We start from the raw sequence: 11,647 nt of genomic DNA on the forward strand, positions 1-11,647 counted from the left end.
GCCTGTGCCAGGCTGCAAAAGGAGCTCCAAAGAGGGCAGCAGAGGGTGAGCGGCACTTTCCTGTTGTCCCGGGCTGTTCCCCGTGCCTGTCCCCCCCTCCTTCTCTTTCTGTCTGGGGGGCTGCAAAGAGGGACAGGGACGGAGCAAGAAGCCAGCAAGGGAGGCTTCCTGTGCAGGGCAAGGAGAGGACGAGGCCAGCCAGAATGGCACCCTTGTTGAGCCATCGCCCTAGGTGACGGTCTAAAATTTAACAATAATGGGCCGGCCCTGCTTGGGAGCCACATCCAAAAAGGCCCCGTCCCACATGCTCCCCAGCCATGCTCACGAGGCTGCATTGGAAGCATTGATGGCTGGCCACAGGCTGCCAATGACAATACAACTGCTCCACTGGAATGTGCTGACATGATAGAGACCCAATGAACAGGCCAGGAATATAGCCAATCCTTCCCCAGCCATGAGTAGAAGGAGGAGGAGGAGCCACTGTAGTCTGAAGATCAGCTGTAATTCTGGGGGATTTCCAGGTCACCTGTTCCGGTTTTGCTGATTTTAGGCTTGTTTTTAAGATGATGTTGCTTTTTACAACTTTGCTTCATATTTTAAAATTAAGCCACCCTAATTACTCCATAGAAGAGCAGGTGATTCTGATGCGACCTCTCAACCCCCGTGCTTTTGCGGATGCAATTTAGGCTTGTCTCCATTTTGGGTTGCAGTGAGAGCCTGTGTAAGAATCAGCCTCCCTCCCCACCCCCGCCTTTGGCATCCCTACTGTGAAAAGTGTGGAAGAGGCAGTGTTCCCTCTAAGCGGGGCCAGTGTGAACTAGCTCACATTTTTTTTAGTCTCTGGCTCACTCATTTGTGTCTTAGCTCAGGAAGGACGGCTCCACAGTAAACTAATTTATGCAGTAGCCAGGTCGCTCGCTCACAGCTTTAATGCCAGTAGCTCACAAAACAGAATTTTTGCTCCCACAACTTAGAGGGAACATTGGTCAGCAGGAGAAAGCGCGCTCCCCGGCTTGCAGTGCCTGGCACTGAACACAGGAGGCTGCTGTTGCGTTCCAAGCGAGGATTTGCGGGCCCTCGGAAGTGTTGCGGAGCTGACCCTGGAAGCGAACGGGGAGGGAGCCAGGAGAGCGCGGGCGTCCTCTGGGCTGGGAGACTTCCCTCCATGTGGGGTGTTTGGTGGAGCAATCCGGCATGGCTGAGGCGCAGCAGGTCCGGGTGCAAGAGGCCATCGACGGCATGGTGCAGGGTCTAGAAAGAGAGACCATCCGGAAGATGCAGGTCAGGACGGGGAGACTGCTTGTCTGCACGCACGTGGGAAGGACTCAGTGAATGAATGAATGAATGAATCCGTGTAGACACGGTTCTCACGTCTTCCTACTTCATCTGTGAGCTCCAGCGGAGGCGAGACACAATGGCCAGTAGTTTCTCAGTGTAGACACGGTTCTCACGTCTTCCTCCTTCATCTGTTGACTCCAGGGGAGGCGAGACACAATGGCCAGTAGTTTCTGCTGGTCTAGTAGCTGTGCCTGCGAGACCTGGATTCAAATCCTTCTCCCAGAGCAGAGGACATAATGGGGTAATCTCGTATATGTAGCCCCTCACGGGGTGTGTGTGTTAAAATATGGTAAATAACAAAAACATTGAATCTTCCTGTTTTGTATAAGGAAGACGAAAGTGCCATAAGCAATCAATTTGTTTTAGTTACCCTCCTTCTTGTAATACTAGGTCATTCATGCTCTGCTGGTCTCCATAGGTGGCAGGCACTAATTTAGAATTCAGTGTGCAGTTTTAGCAACAGAGAACCAAAACTGGGCTATTGAATAGTAAATTGGAATTGATCTCTCCTTCTGCTGGAGGCAGAGACAGCCTCCTGGGAAACAGGTTTATTGCCCATGTTAACTTCATTAGCCAGTTGGGACCTTCATCTACAGGGGCCCAACCTCTCGATACCTGTTGCAGGAGACAGGCAACTGTGGAGGGCTGTTGGCTTCAAGCTCAGATGTGTGGGCTGCCAGGAGGTATCCAGCACACCATGGTTGGAAAATGGAAGGGACCAGACGGGCCTGTGGTTTTTCTGGATATGTCCTCTTACTGACATCCAGCTCTTTGCAGGGAATCATGTTCAGGTGCAGTGCTGCGTGTTGTGAGAACCCCAAGGCCTCCATGCAGCAGGTCCATCAGTGCATCGAGCGCTGTCACACGCCCCTGGCACAAGCACAAGCCATTGTCACCCAGGAGCTGGAGAGATTTCAGGTGAGGAGAACAAAAACCGCGCAGATCTGTGTTTGTCCTTTAACCTAGCTAGAATTGCCGTATTTCCCTGGGTGGAGTCTGATCTTTTCAATGGGACCAAAGTCTGAATGGAGCAAGGATCAAAGAGCCAGCAGCACTGATTCACTTCACACACATGCAAAGAGCTCTTTCACTCCCTCTCCCCTAGTGTCAATAGTGACAGAAGCAAAGGCTGTGTTAACTCAACTGTTGAGGCTGGAGAAGGAAAGGCTGCTTGTGCGTCAGCTTCTGCAGAAATATTGGGAAGGGTGGTGTTATCCCTTGGGATCAGGAGTTATGGTGGCATTCGGGTGTAGGGGATTTTCCCCCCTTTTGAGTTACCTATTAAAACTGGGCTTTAATTGTAACAAAGGATGATATGCTTTGTATACTGGTACTTTAAAAGGACCTTTGCTTAAACAGATAAACATCTTGTGAGATTATTAGATGTCTCATTATCTTGCACTCACTTCAGTTGTTCAGAAAAGGCACTGATGTGTGTGTGTGTTTTTTTAAAATTTAACTTTAGGCTTGATATACTGCCCTAACATCCCCAAGGGGGGGTCTCTGGGCGGTTCACATATTTTTGCATTCTAAGAACTTGTACTCCTAACTTGTGCCACATCTAATGTTTGGGAGTGGGACTGCCTACCAGCACCCTGGTGGTGGGATCCTTGATGGTCTCTGTCTGCTGGCTCGGCTTCAGCATCTATTTGTTTCATTGATTAATAAATTACTGTGGATGAAGAAGGGAGGTTCTTCATACCATACTCTTTTCTGGTCCCCACAGTTGCAAGATACCACTGTTGTAGAACCATCAAATCTGCCATCCTTTCCAGTAGGGTGTCTATTCCAGATCCAGGCCTTTTCTGAACTACTGAAGTGAGTGCAAGATAATGAGACAACTAATACTCTCACAAGATGTTTCCAGGAGGGAAATTAGCTGCAATTTTATTGCTCAGCTGCCTGTTGTCCTCTTAGAGAAAGAGACCATATATCTACAACCAGTGTTCCCTCTAAGCTGAGTTAGTGTGAGCTAGCTCACACTAACTCAGCTTAGAGGGAACATTGTCTACAACAGCTTTTGGTAGGCGGTGATAGTTAAATAAAACCTCTGTGTTCCAAGGCACTATACCTATGAATATGAGATGGGGTTAAGCAGTAGAGGAAGGATGCCAGATAATTAAAAATTCTATACTGAGTTCATGTTTCTTCTTGCTAGGACAACAGTTTATTTTATGCTTTTTTTGGCAACAAAGTTATTACACATGATCATACAGTAACAGAACACAACAAAGAAATAAAAAGCCCCCATACCCAAAAAGGGAAATGCAAAACAACAAAGAAAGTTAACAAACAACAAATAAAAATAAAATGTTTACAGTTATTGCCATACATTTGGTTTTACAGCTTCAACAAGATGTAACAGTTTGTAAGCCTTTCTTGTCAGCCACTGAATTTGATCAGTGCAATGGATTCTCACTTGAGGTCCTGTCAGCCACTCATGGCCGTGTGTTCTCCATCCACAGGATCGCCTCTCTCGCTGCACAATGTACTGCAACGACAAAGCTAAAGACTCTTTGGATTCAGGGAGTAAAGAACAGCAGGTCAAGGCACAGCTGGAAAACTGTGTGACAAAGTGTGTGGACGAACACGTCCACCTCATCCCCAGCATGACCAAGAAAATGAAGGAGACTTTAGCGGCCATTGCTCAGTAGACTTGCTGGCATTGCGGCAGGACGGCAAAGAGTCACCCATTTTAAAAAAGAAAACTTGGGATGGGTGCAACAACTGGGGATTTGGAAAGGAAGGTCAGGTGCATCCAGGGTGACTCGGAGTTTGGAGGCCTGATGTTGGTTTGGTAAGGAGGCTGCCTGGTGTGGGGATGAGAAAACAAGCTCATATGTTCACAGTTCTCTTGGTCTCTGATGTGTATGTGCAGACTACTCTTGATAGCAGTGTTTCCTGACTCCTGAAAGGGACAGAAAAAGCATGGCAAATGTGTGGCAGGGATGGAACCTTCATAGGTGCTAACATGTGTGTCCCTGGATAAGTGTTGCCCCATTTCAGCACTGTCTGTGCATACTTTTCTGAGGCTGTCTTGCAGATATATCTCTGACATGCCCTGCAGAAGCACATCAGCTCTGTCCCTGTTTTCCATGGAAGGAGCTGGGATGCTGCAACCTCTCTTCCTATGATGAGATGAAATTTTAATAACAGACATAGCAGTGATTAAACCAAATCATGCACAGATGTGAATCCCTCGAAGCTGAGGCCCAGTGTATGTGCTTAGCAGAATCAAGTGATGAAGTGTTTTCTGGACTCTACCATTTGTATTGCTTTCATGTTTAAATGTTTCATGGAGTGGTGGGGGTGGTGGGACACTCACTGCATATTGAAAGATCAGGAGGAAACATAGTGCGAACCCTTCTTGGCATGTAAGTTTTCCACATGTAGAGTGTGGGTGTGTTTCCCATGAGGACCATTTTACTGCAGTCTTACCAAGTCCAGGAAATCTTTATCACTTGAATGGTTAGGAAAAATGGGTTTCCAAAAATTTCTGTTTGGAATTTTGATTTTGCTGGAATGCTTGGGTTCTGTCATTGACATATGAATATTGCCATATCCTTCTGGTAACAATGGAAAGTCATCCCAAAGCCAAAAATAAAATTAAAATCTTCTATTTTTCAACCTCACTGAGTTCTGTCTATTTGTATTTAAGTGTTTTCTAAATTCATTTCAGCAGCAGGGAATTCTGCATTGGTCATGAAATAAACATGCTCCTTCAGTACGACTTCACTGTTGCAGTCTTTTAGTAATGGTGAGAAACAGTTTTCAGATGAAACATTCATCATGTCAGAAGCAGATCAGAAGAGGGTGGCCTTTTCATTGCTTCAGCCTTCCATGAGGATTAAGAAAATGGACCATATGTCATGGGAGCAGTGTGCTTACAGGACCTGCAGAAGAAGGGAGGAGACATAAGCAAGTCTAATCATAATCCTACTCAAGTTATTTGGTGGACCTTACTCCCTGGAAAGTGATTGATTATTAAAAAAAGAAGAAGAAAAGAAAACTGTTATTTGAAAGGAAACTGCTGTAGCTACTTGGTGCCCTGTAGGTTGTGATATAACCCCATGAGTTCCACTGAGATAAGTTAGATTGTTGTTGTTGCTGCTGTTCAGTCGCACAGTTGAGTCTGACTCTTTGCAACCCCATGGACCATATCACGCCAGGCCCTCATGTCTTCCGTCGTGCTCTGGAGTTTGCTTAGTTTCATGTTCATTGCATCGATAACACTAACCATCTCATCCTTTGCCATCCCCTTCTTCTTTTTCCTTCAATCTTTCCCAGCATCAGGGTCTTCTCCAGTGAGTGCTCCCTTCTCATTTGGTGGCCTAAGTATTTGAGCTTCAGCTTCAGTATCTGGCTTTCCAGGGAACACTCAGGGTTGATTTATTTTAGGATTGACTGATTCGATCTTGCAGTCCAAGGGACTCTCAAAAGTCTTCTCCAGCACCAGTCATCTCCAGTCAGATTAGGCATGTGATTTTAGTAATGATCTGATCCAAAATCAGCTAAGTAATGGCTTTTATTAAGTCAATGTCAAATTATGCAAAGCAGTGCTTTTATAATGACCATCACATTTTCCCTGGTAACCTGTATGTTTTATTTTCTGTTAGTTTAATCAACTATTGTCCCTTCCTGCCAAAAAGCTGGAAGAACAACCAGATAACAGCTAAACCTAGCACTTCTTTTATCTGTGCAAACCTGCTTGGCATACTACACAGGATGCCAAAAAGAAGCCTTAGGTCTTTTTCTCTCTCTCTGCCCTTCTCCCTTTTCTAGCCTGACAAAGAGCTATGGGGATCTCAAAAGCTTGTATTCTGCTTTGTGTTATTTGAGCTGGTCTTTTAAAAAGGGTTATTTCATAGTTGTTGTTGCTTTTAAAAAAAGTTGGTTCTGTATCAACACAGCTGCCTGCATTTTCAGTAAAAACGTTGGGATAGTGCTACAACAGTATCCTTAGGGAACCAAGAGAACTAAAGTTTTGTGTATATTGTTGGTTGAGAGATGCCTTGAAGAATGATGGTCCCTTGGAAGTGAAGCCTTGCTTGTTAAACAAGCTTAAGTTTGCAGTATGGCCATGGCTTTTAGAGGTCCAGAAAAAAGAGAGGAGTGTGTGGCTTCCAAAGCAGCCATTTTATCAACGGAAAGATTTCCAGCCACCACCTGGAGGTTGGCAACCTAATGCATTATACAAATGCCCTGAACAATGACGTTTTACAGTTTGTGAAATGTCAGAAATGTGTGAGGCTTCTTGATGGCCTCGGGCAGGCCATTCCACAGAATGGGGGCTACTACAGAAAAGGCATTTGTATGGGCAGCTGTTGACCTTGTGCATCTGTAGGGGCCCCTGCAGAAGGCCTTGCTCAGACAAATGATGTCGTGACAGGATATGTGAGGACAGGACTTGCACATGTATTGAGTCCGAAAATTCCCATCTTTTGCAGACTGCAAGTTCAATTTAAATAGGAAGAAGGTATTTTAGCTTATGTTATCTATCATGGTTGATTTGTACACTACAGTCTTGGAGTGGAACTAAAATTAAAGTCAGGCTCCCTACGGAAGCGAGTTTCGATTGGCTTTTGTTCTCCTTTGAGAAAGGGAAGCTGATTGGCCATCCTTGGAATTCTCGCAGTGATTGGTTGCTAAGGGAGGCCGATGACGCTACGCCGACGAGCCTCGACTTCCTGCCCAAGGCGAGCAAATGTGTGCAAGTGCGCCTGTGCTGCAGACTTCGTTCTATTGGAGACGACTCGGACGTACTGACGTAGTACGTCAAAGAAACTGCTAGCGGGAGAGAAGCGCTGCTGGCGAATCCTCCATTTGAGGCTACAAGATGAGTAAGGCGCACCCGCCGGAGTTGAAGAAGTGAGTCCCTGGCGGGCGGCGCACACTGGTGGGGTTGGGGACTGGTCCGGGGACCGTGGCGGCGGCGGGCGCCTTTGTTGGGCACGAGGCGGGTGAGAGCCGCGCGGTCGCGTTCCCAGTATGCACAGCGAGGCGCCTGCGTATTAAGGCTCTCGGAGAGGCGGCTGCGTGGGAATGGTGGGTGCCCAGTGCTGGCTTCCCTTGCAGGGAGTAACGGCAGGCAGCCTGTGTCTTGGCCTCACCTTTTTGCCATGGGGGGGAAACAAGAGTAGCTGTTCTCTCCCTTCTGGCGCCTGGGGAGTTCGTGTCAGGAAAGTGGGTTTTTCAGAACTTCTTGGAATGTAAACGAAGTCCCAGTCATGCAGGCGAAAAGTGGCCATACAAAGGATATCACACAAACGTCTCTCTGCACTCAACAATCGAAAAAGCGGGCAGTTCCAGTTCTCCCCCAGCTGCTTCTATCGGGGGGGGGGGGGGGGAGGGGTGCACATGTGCCACAGCCAGTGAAGGCCTGGGTTTACCTGTTGCCTCTTGTAAGTTGTTATCGCCGCCGTCTTCCCTAAATCGGGATTGCAAGAGCGGCGAAAACGTGCTGCCTGCATGAGTTTGGCGATCTTCTGTAAAATGAGGCTGCTTTTCGCGCTCTTCTCCAGAGTAGCGTTTCCCAACCCCGGGTAGTTGAGGCACACTTTCACCCAATTTTGATAGGCAGACCTCAATCTTAACTCCTAATAAATTCACTTTGGGGGAATCGCAACTGCGCGCGTGAATTAATATTATGTTGGTGGCTCTCAGATTGGAAGTGGGTGTGATTGCTGTAAAGACTTAATAGGTAGCCTAGCTTGAGGTCAGGTAATTTTACCGTGTGTGGAGGGATCTAATCTTGCCCCCTGCAATAAAAGAGGCAGGTTATCTGCTCTCAGAGTGTGCTGATAAGAATGCAAAACTGGAGTTGTGAATCACACAGAGGGGCTGTGTTTGTGGGTTTTGAGGCGTTTGGTATTTGTTTTGCTCATATGGGAGGTATTGCTTTGTAGCTGTCATACCCTTTTTCTTTTTAATTTTTTTAATTTCAAGATTTTAAAAGGGTACAGAAGGAAAGAGGGTATAGTTTACCTTTCTCAATGTAGAGGGTCCATCAAATTTCTTAGCTTCCTGAAGAATGGAATAATGAAAAACTGCCTGTACCACTCCTATCCCCCACTATATATATACTTGTTTATTGGCCTGATGAAAACTCCTATTCCCCAAAGAGGTGACTAGTTTTTGTTGGGATGAATTCTTAAGAATTGATGGGATTGTTTATTGTGAACTTGCTTTTGTTTTAAATTTCAGATTTATGGACAAGAAGTTGTCATGTAAGTAAAACAGTTATTTTTCCATTTGTTGTATTTTAGTAGGAGCACTTTCTGGGGCTGTGTAGTTTGTCCCCTGAGAGTAGCAGCTGCCCTAGATAGTAAGTTGCTTGTCGCTGCAGCATTGTCACCGGTATTTATGATAAGGAAATGCAGTTCTGGCATCCCAGCCCTGCACTGAACAGTTGGGGGCAGTTGATTAACATAGTAGGACCATCTCTACTGAATATAGGGGAGGATGATTAAGTTTTCTAGAGGTGAGCAAAGGAAAATCCTGGGATGCTGCACTGTTAACAGGGTCATGTTTTTGAGTAATCCGTAACTGTAATGTTTAGGACTTAGACCAGTGATAGCGAAACTTTTTGAGACTGAGTGCCCAAACTGCGACCCAAAACCCACTTATTTATCACAAAGTGCCAACATGGCAATTTAACCTGAATACTGAGGTTTTACTTTAGAAAAAACAACTCATACATTAACTTAAGATGATCCAAACAAAGTAAGAAAAGCAATCCCAAATGCTTTCATTTACTTAAAATTATTTGGCAGAGAATTTGACACTTTAATGATGGGCTGGGGCGATGGCACACATGCCCACAGAGAGGGCTCTGAGTGCCACCTCTGGCACCTGTGCCATAGGTTCGCCACCACTGACTTAGACCAACTAAGCAGCACTTGTTCTTGACAATAATGAATGCCTGATTATCTCACATACACTCTAGACTTTGTTTCCTTATGATGGAATGGGGTAAAGATGCATTTGGTTGTGAAAGCAAAACAAAAACCCAGCAACACTTACCTGTCTATTGCATATTTCTTTGTTTATGGGAAATGACTTAAAAAGATAAAATTCACTGCAGATTTTGGCTTAATAGTATGCTGTGATCTCTGATGCAGTAAAACTACTTAGTTAAAACTGCTAATTTTATTATTATTTCCTTAAGCCATTGTAGCACTTTGGCACTCAATACAGTTATCAAGAAACTGACTTTGTTCCTTACAGTGAAGTTAAATGGTGGCCGACATGTCCAAGGAATATTAAGAGGGTTTGATCCATTTATGAATCTGGTAATAGATGAATGTGTGGAAATGGCACAAGGTGGACAGCAGAACAACATTGGGATGGTGGTAAGTGGAGATGAATTCAAATTTTAAGGAAACAGTCTGGACTGTATAGTTTATTCAGCTAAGCTGGTGTGAATCTAATTTCTATTAATTTATTTACTTTCTAGTCCACCTTTCTTGCTGAGACTCAAGGTAGATCACAGAATACAAATAGTGCAGTGAACCATGCAATTGGAATAGGATTGCAAAATTATTAAGGCATTTTCTAGTCAAGTCCTTAATGTTATACAGAGTGAAAGGGAATTCATATTTATTTATTTATTTATTTATTGAACTTTTACCATGCCCTCCCCGCCAAGGCAGGCTCAGGGCGGCTTCCACAAAAGTGCTAAACAGTATACATTTTACAATTGATAAAATGAAGTAAATATTTAAAAACATAGACAAAGAAATTTAAAACATCACTTCGATGGCGATAAAAATAAAGTGCAATTTAAGGACACATTCAGTGGTGCCGCCCAGCTAAGTCGTGTTGGATCGGAGTTCACACAGGGCGCTGCTGGTAAGATGCCACTCCTAACGGAATGCCTGCCTAAAAAGCTCTGTTTTCATGGCCCTGCGGAACTGTGACCGATCCCGCAGGGCCCTGATCTCAGCAGGGAGCCCAGCAGGAAGCTCAGGACGGAGCTACAAACAAGAAAGCCCTGGTCCTAGTTGCCATCAACCTGAGTTCCTTTGGGCCAGGGAGGTTTGGTGGTTTTGGTATCCTGATCGCAGTGCTCTCTGGGGAACATGTGGGGAAATGCCAGTCCCTGACCATAAAGGGCTTTAAAGGTCAAAACCAGCACCTTGAAACGAATCCGGAATGCTATTGGCAGCCAGTGCAGAGTCTTAAGCACAAGTTGGATGTGCTCCCACCAGGGGAAGACCCATCAGCAGCCTGGCCGCCGCATTCTGCACCAGCTGCAGCTTCTGGAGTTGCACCAAGGGCAGCCCCATGTAGAGAGCATTGCAGTAGTCCAACCTCGAGGTGACCATAGCATGGATCACTGTAGCCAGATCATTGCGTTCAAGGAAGGTAACCAACTGCCTAATCAGCTGAAGATGGTAAAAGGCTGCCTTGGCAGCGGCTGCTACCAGGGCCTCCATTGTTAAGGAAGCATCCAGGAGCACTCTCAAGCTCCTGACCCTCGGAGCTGGCACCAACGGCGCCCCACCGAAGGCCGGGAGTGGGATCCCTACCCCCGTACCGCTCTGACTATCAGTGACTTGTTAGGACAGAACTTATAGTTTTCTACTGCTGGTTCAGGCAGAATTAGAATATGTATTCCCTGGATTCAACTTGTGATCATACGGGTATACCATTAAGCTACAAATGATTCTAAAAGTTTGTGTTCACACATGTCTTCTGACCACAAAAAATCTGTAGAAATTCATCTTTGTCAGCAGAGTTTCTCTTAAGCTACCCAAAAGAGACACTGCCATTTGATGCTATATGGAGAACCAAAAACACTCTGCTTGCTAATCTTTTCCCCATTCTGTAGAAGTATTTTACTGTCTGAATTGTCTTGTGCAGTTTGGTTCCCGTTTTCCCCCCTGTGGATTGTTCTTGATCAATTTTTTGCCTTAATACCTTAACCAGGTATGAAGCAAGAATGCAAGGACAGCTAAATCTAAAGATGCTTGTTTGTTTGAAGCCTTGCAAAATGAATTAGTGGCCTTTTACTGCATTACTATCCTGCACCAGGTGAAATCTTTAAAATTGTATGTAACTAAGCACTGAATTGTGATGGCAGATAATGGGGTTTTTAGTGGTCTTAGAGACGGAGACTTGTTTTCTGGGATACGTAAAACATCATAACTGATTCCTGTGCTTTGATTTGCAGGTAATTCGAGGAAACAGCATCATTATGTTGGAAGCCTTGGAACGAGTATAAATTAATAATGTAGCCTGCAGTGGCATTTTTTAAATTAGTTGTGGATTCTACAGGAAATGTATATTCCTTTTTTTTTTAATAAAT

General features: G+C 45.2%; 2 protein-coding genes across 2 annotated transcripts; both read left to right on the forward strand.

Annotated features, from left to right (window-relative positions):
• Window positions 1-1,114: 1,114 nt before the first annotated feature.
• FAM136A (family with sequence similarity 136 member A) lies at window positions 1,115-4,963 on the forward strand. The gene is made up of 3 exons (XM_015421120.1): window positions 1,115-1,281; window positions 2,116-2,256; window positions 3,804-4,963. Exons 1-3 carry the CDS (start codon window positions 1,195-1,197, stop codon window positions 3,990-3,992), a joined length of 417 nt encoding a protein of 138 aa, XP_015276606.1. The 5' UTR covers window positions 1,115-1,194; the 3' UTR covers window positions 3,993-4,963.
• Window positions 4,964-7,088: 2,125 nt separating this feature from the next.
• SNRPG (small nuclear ribonucleoprotein polypeptide G) lies at window positions 7,089-11,637 on the forward strand. Its single transcript, XM_015421132.1, has 4 exons — window positions 7,089-7,206; window positions 8,542-8,564; window positions 9,565-9,689; window positions 11,513-11,637. Exons 1-4 carry the CDS (start codon window positions 7,175-7,177, stop codon window positions 11,561-11,563), a joined length of 231 nt encoding a protein of 76 aa, XP_015276618.1. The 5' UTR covers window positions 7,089-7,174; the 3' UTR covers window positions 11,564-11,637.
• The last annotated feature ends 10 nt before the right edge of the window (window positions 11,638-11,647 follow it).

Source organism: Gekko japonicus, unplaced genomic scaffold (assembly GCF_001447785.1).
Source record: "Gekko japonicus isolate JY-2015 unplaced genomic scaffold, Gekko_japonicus_V1.1 scaffold13, whole genome shotgun sequence".
NCBI classification, from domain to species: domain Eukaryota; kingdom Metazoa; phylum Chordata; class Lepidosauria; order Squamata; family Gekkonidae; genus Gekko; species Gekko japonicus.